Source organism: Sprattus sprattus (genome assembly GCF_963457725.1).
Source record: "Sprattus sprattus genome assembly, chromosome: 18".
Taxonomy (NCBI): domain Eukaryota; kingdom Metazoa; phylum Chordata; class Actinopteri; order Clupeiformes; family Clupeidae; genus Sprattus; species Sprattus sprattus.
In genome coordinates this window covers 2,610,001-2,621,165 of record NC_137916.1, presented here as the reverse complement: position 1 = coordinate 2,621,165, position 11,165 = coordinate 2,610,001, and the positions used below count along the sequence as shown (strand labels likewise).

Genomic DNA, 11,165 nt, shown 5'->3' with positions numbered 1-11,165 from the left:
AGCACCAGATCACAGTCGGATCAGAGCCAGATCAGCAGGTATCTCTCTGTTGGCTTTGGTTTCCTTTTTCAGCTCCAGCAGCATGAATGCAGTTTTTGGCTAGTTTGTGTGGATACACACACACAGGTCCAGTGCTGTGTTTGTTTGTGTGTATGTGTGTGTGTTTGTGTGTGTGTGTGTGTGTGTGTTTATGTGTGTGTGTGTGTGTTTATGTGTGAGTGTGGGTTAATATGTGTATGTCTGTGTGTGTGTGTGTGTGTGTGTGTGATATGTGTATATGTGTTTATTTTAATATCTGTGTATGTGTGTGTGTGTTCATATGTGTGTATGTGTGCTAATATGTGTGTGTATGTGTGTTAATGTGTGTGTGTGTGTTTATGTGTGAGTGTGGGTTAATATGTGTATGTCTGTGTGTGTGTGTGTGTGTGTGTGTGTGTGTGTGTGTGTGTGTGTGTGTGTGTGTGTGTGTGTGTGTGTGTGTGTGTGTGTGTGTGTGTGTTGTGTTGCTCTTCAGTCCATCTTCTCCGGGGGAACCACCTCCATCAGCAGCTGCAGGTGCATGGTGAGTGGGCCTGTAGGGGGAGGTTAGATGTGATTGGTTGGAGGATAAGTAACGTTAGATGTGATTGGTTGGAGGATAAGTAACGTTAGATGTGTTCGGCTGGAGGATAAGTAACGTGAGATGTGATTGGTTGGAGGATAAGTGTGTGTGTTTTTGTATTTATGTATGTGCATTTATGTTTATGTAAAAGTTGTAAAAGTGAACTGTTTGTGTGTATGTTGTGTTTGTGTGTGTGTGTGTTGTACCCACGCATGATTCTCTGACTCCAGTGGAAGCTGTGGTGGACGAAGAGCAGGTAGAAGACGACCCCGCTGAGGATGAAGGCGGTGCAGTAGAGATACTCCAGCTGGGGGTCTTCAATGATGGGGGCCAGAACCAGATAACCAGACACCACCACAACCAGCACCGCAATCACCACAGGGACCTGCACACACACACACACACACACACACACACACACACACGGAGACGCACGCACGCATACACACACACACACACACACACACACACACACGCACGCACGCATACACACACACACACACACACACACACACACACACACACACACACACACACGGAGACGCACGCACGCACACACACACACACACACACACACACACACACACACACACACACACACACACACACACACACACACGCACGCATACACACACACACACACACACACGCATACACACACACACACACACACACACACACACATACACACACCGCATACACACACACACATACATACAACAGTACTGTGTTGGCTGTTGAATCCTTCAAGTTTCTGGGATCCACTATCTCCAGGAACCTGAAGTGGGAACCCAACATCAACACCATCATCAAAAAGGCCCAGCAGAGGATGTACTTCCTGCGCCAGCTTAGGAAGTACAACATGCCTCAGGAGCTGCTGATCCAGTTCTACACTGCAGTCATAGAGTCTGCTCTGTGCACTTCAATAACTGTCTGGTTTGGTTCAGCCACCAAACTGGACAAGAACAGACTCCAACGGACAGTCAGGTCTGCTGAAAAGATCATCGGTGCCAACCTGCCCACCATCCAAGACCTGTACACCGCCAGAGTCAGGAAACGGGCAGGAAAAATCACTGCAGACCCCTCACACCCCGGAAACAAACTTTTCAAACGCCTCCCCTCTGGTAGGCGTTACAGATCTCTGTTCACAAAAACCTCCAGACACAAAAACAGTTTCTTCCCCCTCGCTGTCTCACTATTGAACAACTCAAAGTAACATACATATCATATATATTTATCCCTGCACTTCTTGCACTCTCCACTTTCTTCTTTGCACTATTGTAAAAATTCACAGCTCCTGTACATACTTTGTCAAACTTTCATAGACCATTGCACTGTTTGCTTTTGTATTGTATTGAAATGTTTATTATGTGTAATATATGTGTAAGCACATTGAGAGTCAGTTCACCAGGTCAAATTCCTTGTTTGCTCTAACTTATTTGGCAAATAAAATCTGATTCTGATACTGATACATACATTCAAACATACATACATACATACACAGTGGCGGACCTACCATTAAGGCGAACTAGGCAACTGCCTTAGGCCCCCACCCAGCAGAAAGCCCTCGACGAGTTGCCCACCCAGGCACCGATGGGCCGATGAGATGGCCTAAGTCTATAACCAACCGGCCCTCCCGCAGATGGTGTCGGTCGCGATAGTTTTCCTTGCTTCACAGAATACATTATATACCTCTAATGACAACCAATTAGAATCACTGTCTGCTATTTATACTACTCCTAGTGACCTGTATTCACACTCATGGTTACTATTTTCTTTACTAATCTAATCTCCTCCGTCAGTCTTACTATGTTTATTTGTTATTAAATGTCAATCACTCCAGCCTAATACTTGCGTGTCTCACTCGTAGACACCTTTAACAACCCTACACACACACACACATAATCACACACCCAGCATGCAACACTACCATTACCACTGATGTTTACACCCCATCGTATGTTCTGTTCTGTTCATTTCTACAATAAAGTTCAAACCAGTGGCGGCGGACCTTAAGGGCGATTGTGGCGACGAACTGCCTTCAGGAAAAGGAGATTTTTTTTCTCTGTCGGAAATTACCAATTGTCGAATCAGGCAACAGTAACGCAACAGTTGTGCTTCAGAAGGCGGCGTCCCTATTTGGGGCTAAATGGAAATCGCCCCAGATCTCTCTCACTCTAATGTTAAATCCATTCTCTTTCATAAAAGAGGGCTCTCAATGCATTTTCCATGGCTTCCGGGAGGGCTCGCCATGCTCCATTCTTTCGTCATAAGTATAAGGACGTATGTGTTTAAAAAAAACGGTTAAGGCATATTCTGTCAAGATGTCTAACATTCAGAGCAACAACTGGAGTCACTCCTTGAAAGAAACTCATTTTTCAATTAAGATAAATTGACAACAAAACAATTAGGACTTCCTACACCAAATGTATCGATTCAACAGGTTTCTACAAAGGGTGGAATCCTACATCCAAGAATTGGAACGAAAGAAAATCATGGCTAGCACGCTGTGAAGTGGCTAACGCGGTCTGTATTCCTTTATTTGTAGGCTACCACTGTCACTTTTCATAGGTTGTACAGTGTGAATGTTCGCTTTTTGCCCTAACACTGAGTTATTTTCTTTGTGAAGACTTATTTAGCTTTTGTTAGCCAATACTTTCGAGATCAGTCAATAAATATAGTTGGTTTTGACTTATATGTTGCCTCCTTCTTTACGTTGTTACTGGACATATTTTATGTGTCCTGTAAAGCTATGTTGCATCATACAACATTTGAGACATGTGGATAATGAAAAAGTGGGATAATTTAATGTGGAGCCAAATCATGTTTGCTTATGAAGGCTCCTGAATGCAACTTTCTTCCATATAACTAGCTACTGTAGCTATGTAGGTAGAGGGGAAATATTTTGATTGTGTGCTGCCATCTACTATACAAAAAGGTATTGCTGTATGAGTTAATCAGCCTACAAAAAAATTGATATTGCTTAATGTAGGATACTAGCCCAGAGTTAAGCATATTCATCTAGCAAACTATACCTACCTTGGAGTGTTACAATAGCCAGTATCATTTTATTCCATGTGTCCATCCAGGCAAATTTGTGGATACAAATGTTATTAAAAAACATATATAATGTTATTTCTTTGTAATCATCCAAAATTATGTTAAGTGTATGGGTATTTTGCATACATTGAGTGGGCAACGCGCCGTATATTAAGTGGGCCGCTCTGACAGACAACTCCCGGGCCACTTTTTTCCCCCAGTTGGCCCCTGCTTTGAGGTGGCCCTTTTTTTTTGCATTAAAAGGACGGATGAAGAGGGCCCCTGGCTATGTTCGCCTTAGGCCCCCAAATGACTAGGTCCGCCACTGCACATACATACATACAGTACATACATACAGGAGAATCACTGTGTGTGTGTCTGTGTCTGTGTGCAGTACAGATACTTCAGGAAAATCAGTGTGTGTGTGCGTATGTGTGTGTGTGTGTGTGTGTGTGTGTGTGTGTGTGTGTGTGTGTGTGTGTGTGTGTGTGTGTTGTACAGATTCTCCAGGCCAATAGTGGGAGCAAGAACTAAATAACAAGACACCACCACAAATACTGTAGTGTACAGATACTTCAGGAAAATCAGAGTGAGTGTGTGTGTGTGTGTGTGTGTGTGTGTGTGTGTGCGTGTGCGTGTGTGTGTGCTTGTGTGTGTGTGTGTGTGTGTGTGTGTGTGTGTGTATATATAAGTGTGTGTATAGGTGTGTGTCTGTGTGTGTGTGTGTGTGTGTGTGTGCGTGTGTGTGTGTGCGTGTGTGTGTGTGTGTGCGTGTGCGTGTGTGTGTGCTTGTGTGTGTGTGTGTGTGTGTGTGTGTGTGTGTATATATAAGTGTGTGTATAGGTGTGTGTGTGTGTGTGTGTGTGTGTGTGTGTGCGTGTGTGTGTGCTTGTGTGTGTGTGTGTGTGCGTGTGCGTGTGTGTGTGCTTGTGTGTGTGTGTGTGTGTGTATAGGTATGTGTGTGTGTGTATAGGTGTGTGTGTGTGTGTGTGTATAGGTATGTGTGTGTGTGTGTGTGTTACCTTGACAGGTCTGTGCAGGTCTTTCCTGGTGAACCTCATGACTATGAGGGCGAGGGCGGTGAGGCCGTAGAAGCCCCACTGGGCGAAGCTGAAGTAGTTAATCAGAGTGTTGATGTCCGCGGGGATGATGTACACGATAGCCATAAAGCCCTACAGGTCACACACACACACACACACACACACACACACACACACACACACAGTGTTGATGTCCACGGGGATGCTGTACACGATAGCCAGAATGCCCTACAGGTCATATGAGAGGATGACGCACACACACCTGCACAAGCTCTGAAACTTGAGTACACACAAATACCCCCCCCCCCCCCCCCTCACTCACACTCACTCACTCACTCACTCACTCACTCAAACACTCACACACCCACACTCACACACAGACACAACACAACACACTACTCACATTGAACAGGAGTGCTGGAGCTGGGGTATAGTATTTCAGACTGATGTAGGACAGAATCTTAATCATGTGGCCCTCCCGTCCAGCTACATATGTCAGCCTGTCAAGAACACATAAACACACACCACAATAACACAAACACACACACACACACACACACACACACACACACACACACACACACACACACACACACACACACAACATAAACATAGTCAGTCAGTAAGGTACGAGGACATAACATTTTAACACATACGTCATCTTCTCCCCTCTCAACTGGTTTACAATAGTCTAAGTGACACCTCTGGCTTTTTATACATACTTGTTATACATACTTTTTTTGCATCACATCGTCCAGCAATATGGTGATACAATAAACTGTTTAATCTCAGGGCTTGATTATGACCATTTTATGATGTCTGTTATTTATGTTATCATCAGCACCCTAACCTAACCCTCTCAGCCAATGACGAGACATCAGCACCCTAACCTAACCCTCTCAGCCAATGACGAGACATCAGCACCCTAACCAAACCCTCTCAGCCAATGACGGGACATCAGTACCCTAACCTAACCCTCTCAGCCAATGACGGGACATCAGAATCCTAACCTAACCCTCTCAGCCAATGACGGGACATCAGTACCCTAACCTAACCCTCTCAGCCAATGACGGGACATCAGCACCCTAACCTAACCCTCTCAGCCAATGACGGGACATCAGTACCCTAACCAAACCCTCTCAGCCAATGACGGGACATCAGTACCCTAACCTAACCCTCTCAGCCAATGACGGGACATCAGAATCCTAACCTAACCCTCTCAGCCAATGACGGGACATCAGTACCCTAACCTTACCCTAATTTGATCAAAAACTAAACGCTCGACAGTGGCGCATTATCAGAAATAGATATTAGACTAAATTGAATTCACTGTAGACAGAAGTTTGTTTCTTGCATCTTCTCATTATTTGAAAGATATTTTTTTCGATAAAAGAAATGTTGAAAAGCCTCAAGATCAATGGGCCTCATTCTCGACAGCAGTTGGGAAGACTTTCAGAAGGATTTCAGAAGGAACTCCACTTCGGTGGATTTAGGAAAACATTTGCCATTCTCCATCATTTTTTCTTCTGTGCTTTCTTCTGAACTTCAGACGAGTTTCAGATCGTGAAATAGCAGTCGTAACTCTGCCGGAATCTTCTCAAATGCGATTCCACGGGCCATCTTGTGGTTATTTGAGGAATCGCGTTGAGGAATGACATTTGAAAAAACTCCGTATTACAGTAAAAGGGTTAACGGTTGAATTTGTGAGAACCCGTTGGTGATTGCGTTCACGTCAACTCTACAGACATCCTCGGATTAAAATAATTATGATAATAATAAATACGAGAATATTTGTATCATTAACAATTACGTTTCACATTTATAGTCATAATTCTATGAGGTAGTATTTATTGTTACACCAGGTCTATATGGCTCGTAGCTTGACTGTTCTCTCCCTTGTACGTCACTTTGGACAAAGGCCGCGTCTGCTAAGTGACTGAATGTGAATGACACGAACACTGCAAATATAAGTGAATAAATAAATAAACACTAAACCCAATCTCTAAGAACTAAGGCATGAATTTATTGCATTTTCTACTACTACTCGTGGCCAGTCTTCACCCCTATGGTGGCCATTTAGAACGACAGGACTGACTGCAATTTATACTCCTACTCGGGACCGGTCTTCACACCTATGGTGACTATTTTTCGATTTAAAAAAAGAAAAAGTGACTACTTAAATGTGTTTTATGGACTTCGGACGTTCAACGTAATACAATATCTCCACCTTATTAATGAACACCTGTTACGAGGTGGATTCGGGAGATTGCGACAGCACACGTTTCTAAAATTGCGTCTCCTAATAAGGAGCTGGCAGGGCGTGTATGTATGCAAATCCACTTTCCCGAGAACGCGCATCAATCTCAGAAACTAATCGGAAGGAACCCAGCTGAGAAGACTTCGGCTGCTTATGAACACATTTTCAAGCGTGCGGTAATGCAGCGGAAGCGTTTCTCTTACGCTGTTTTTGCGAAGTCGTGTAAGAAACATTTCTGAAGAATTACAGAAAAAGGTTGAGAATGAGGCCCTATACAGTACTGTGCAAAAGTTTTAGGCAGGTGTGAAAAAATGCTGTAAACTAAGAATGCTTTCAAAAATGGAAGTGTTAACAGTTTATTTTCATCAATTCTTCATTAATTAACAAAATGCAGTGAAGGAACAGAAGAAAATTCTAAATTAAATCAATATTTGGTGTGACCAGCCTTTGCCTTCAAAATAGCATCAATTCTTCCAGATACACTTGCGCACAGTTTTTGAAGGAACTCGGCTGGTAAATTGTTCCAAACATCTTGGAGAACTAACCACAGATCTTCTGTGGATGTAGGCTTCCTAAAATCCTTCTGTCTCTTCATGTAAACCCAGACAGACTCGATGATGTAGAGATCAGGGCTCTGTGGGGGTCATACCATCACTTGCAGGACTTTCTGTTCTTCTTTAAGCTGAAGATAGTTGTTAATGACATTGGCTGTATGTTTGGGGTTATGTTCCTGCTGCAGAATACATTTGGTGCCAATCATACGCCTCCCTGATGGTATTGCATGATGGATTAGTATCTGCCTGTATTTCTCAGCATTGAAGACTCCATTCATCCTGACCAAATTTCCAACTCCACTTGCAGAAATGCAGCCCCAAACTGGAAAGGAACCTCTACCATACTTCACTGTTGCCTGCAGACTCTCATTATTGTACCTCTCTCCAGCCCTTCGGCGAACAAACTGTCTTCTTCTACAGCCAAATATTTCTAATTTTGACTCATCAGTCCAGAGCACCTTCTGCCATGTTTCTGCACCCCAGTTTCTATGTTTTCGTGCTTAGTTCAGTCACTTGGCCTTGTTTCCTTGTCGGGGTAGAGCTTTTTGGCTGCAACTCTTCCATGAAGACCACTTCTGGCCAGACTTCCCCGGACAGTAAATGTCTGTACCTGGGTACCACTGGTTTCTGCCAGTTCTGAGCTGATGCCACTGCTTGAAATCTTCCGATTTCGAAGGTATATAAGCTTGATGGGTTTTTCATCAGCTGCATTAAGTTTCCTTGGCTGACCACTGCGTCTACGATCCTCAATGTCTTCTTCAAAAGAGCTTGAACTGCACATTTTGAAACCCCTGTCTGCTTTGAAATCTTTGTCTGGGAGAGACCCTGCTGATGCAGTATAACTACGTTGTGTCTTGTTGCTGTGCTCAGTCTTACCATGTAAATGGATAAAAAATAAACATTTATTGTTTACATTTTTCAAAGCATTCTTAGTCCATAGCATTTTTTCACACCTGCCTAAAACTTTTGCACAGTACTGTATGTCCACACTGGAAAAAGCGGAAGTGAAGAGATGAGAATGAGAAGACATCTGAGATGTGTGTGTGTAGGTCTGTGTGTGTTCATTACAGACATCATTTGGTTCGTTCTGATTTTGTGCTGACAGATGTTTTATGAACAGGCTAGTGCCGTGTAGATTTCTGCGTGGGCAGGGGATTGATGTCACTAGAGACACACACACACACACACACACACACACACACACACAATAACTGATGTCACAGTGATGTCACTGACCTGCCTGCAGTGAAGCAGCTCCCATTGGCTGCCCCAAATGTGGAGAAGACCACGAAGAGAGGAACCACCCATGACACGGGGTACAGCACACGGTCAGCAAACGTCTGCAGAAATAAAACAACACCCACACACATGCACTTATTAAAAGAGTGTAAGGCAGAGAGAGAGAGAGAGGAGGTTTGGCATGACGATCCTCACCACGGCGACAGCAGGAGACTGCAGAAGCTCGGTGGCAGTCATGGCGCTGAAGTAGGCAATGTTGACGAGCACGTAACACACCGACACCAGAGGGATGCCTATGATGATGGCCAATGGCAGGTTTCTATAAACACACACACACACACACACACACACACACACACACACACACACACACACACACACACACACACACACACACACACATTGTTACGGCCATCTCGTTGACATTCAAGACAAAAGGTCCAAGAGGCCTCCTATCTAGGGGGTTTATTTATTTAACAAAAGACTAGTACAATCATCCACAGTAACTTTAAGTATCATGACATGCTGTGAAATGAGGCTTGTGGTATTGATCGATTCCCACATTGGGCAATTTTTCTTATTACTTACAAACACACACACACAGACAAGTAACACACCGATACCAGAGGGATGTCTATGATGCACACAAACACACACACATGGACCAAACACACACATGGTCAGCTCCTGAGCTGTCACCTGTAGGGGTTTTTCAGCTCCTCTGTGATGAAATTCAGCTGATTCCTGCAAGGGAGCACACACACACACACACACAACATTTAGACTCACACACTCAGGAGAAACAGACCTAATACATGGTGATGTAATGAACAGCAGGCTGTAGTATTTATCTATGAGTCTAGTGCGTGTGCGTGTGCGTGTGCGTGTGCGTGTGTCTCTTACCACCCATCATAAGCCCAAAGTCCGTTGTAGAAAGCCAGTCCTATGGCTCCAAAAGATGTGGTCGCCCCTTCAAATGTATTTGTTAGGTTCTGTGTGTTCCCTGTGAGGGGTAAACACAACACACACACACACACACACACACACACACACACACACACACACACACACACACACACACACACACACACGCACACACACACACACACACAAACAAACACACACAAACACCAGTAAACCTCACCCACTGGTTACCCAATAGCATGGACAAACTCTCTTCCATGGAGCAACACACACACACACACACACAAACAGCTGCACAAGAAACACACACACACTCACATACACACACACCTGCACAAGAAAGACACACTCACACACACACCTGCATAAGAAACACACACACACACACACATCTGCACAGGAAACACACACACACACATTCATACCCTGAGCCAGTAGCACGATCCCGGCCACCACGATGATGAGGATGATGAATAGTTTGGCAGCGGTGAAGAAGTTCTGGATGTAGTTGGCCAGCTTCACACTCAGGCAGTTCACCAGGCAGATCAGCACTGAGGACACCAACCAGAGGTCAAAGGACAGAAGTCAGAGTCTCACTCAGGCAGTTCACCAGGCAGATCAGCACTGAGGACACCAACCAGAGGTCAAAGGTTAGATTCTCTTAATGGGAAATGTAGTGAGACAAAGACCCTAATCAAAGACACCTAAGGTGAGCAGAGAGAAGAGGGAGATGGATGAGTGAGGAGAAGAAGAAAGCAAAAAAAGAATTCAAAAAGGAGAAAATTAAGAATAATAAAGAAAGAGGAGGAAAAAGGAGGGAGGAGGAGTAGGAGGAGAGGAGGAGGATGGAAGGAGTGGTAAACTGATGGAGGAGGAGAGGAAGATTGAAGGGAGAAGAAGAAAGGAGGGAGTTAGAGTAAGAAAGAGGGAGGAGAAGAGATGAGGACAAGATAGGAAGGAGGAGTTAAGAGGGAGGAGAAGAGAGAAGGGGCTGAAGGGAGGAGTTGAGAGAGGGAGAGGAGTGGCTGGAGAGAGGAGGTGTGGCGTACTGATGGAGGCGGCAGCCAGGCTCTTGATGACGAGCTGAGGCGGGGTGCATCCTGGGTAGAAGGGCGTGGCTGCATACTCGGCGCAGCTGAGGGCGATGATGGCGAAGGATGAAGGCTTGAGGACGATGATGGTGGTCCAGGAGTAGAGGAAGCCCAGGACCGGCCCAAACGCCTCAATCAGGTACGGGTACTCACCCCCAGACTTAGTGATCATGGTGCCCAGCTCCGCATAGCACAGGGCCCCTACACACACACACACACACAAATATATACAAACAATACACACACACATTTATATATACACACTCACACACAAATATATATACACTATATACACACACACACACACACACACATATAAATATATACAGTACACAATATACACAGACACACACAAACACGCACACAAATATAAATACAGAATATACACAGACACAGACACACACACACAAACACACACAC

The 11,165-nt window shown here is 44.5% G+C and overlaps 1 protein-coding gene across 1 annotated transcript in view; it reads right to left on the bottom strand.

The window, feature by feature from the left end:
* Nucleotides 1-510: 510 nt before the first annotated feature.
* Nucleotides 511-11,165, bottom strand: part of slc7a9 (solute carrier family 7 member 9) — a gene marked incomplete at both ends in the record, with an annotated part of 15,142 nt that continues 4,487 nt past the window's right edge. Inside the window, 10 exons of the mRNA XM_080856009.1 lie at nt 511-572; nt 812-986; nt 4,663-4,812; nt 5,084-5,180; nt 8,728-8,831; nt 8,926-9,049; nt 9,430-9,474; nt 9,634-9,733; nt 10,080-10,205; nt 10,704-10,946. Of these exons, the coding sequence (XP_080712135.1) occupies nt 511-572; nt 812-986; nt 4,663-4,812; nt 5,084-5,180; nt 8,728-8,831; nt 8,926-9,049; nt 9,430-9,474; nt 9,634-9,733; nt 10,080-10,205; nt 10,704-10,946 (1,226 nt within the window). The remainder of the gene's footprint in view (nt 573-811; nt 987-4,662; nt 4,813-5,083; nt 5,181-8,727; nt 8,832-8,925; nt 9,050-9,429; nt 9,475-9,633; nt 9,734-10,079; nt 10,206-10,703; nt 10,947-11,165) is intronic.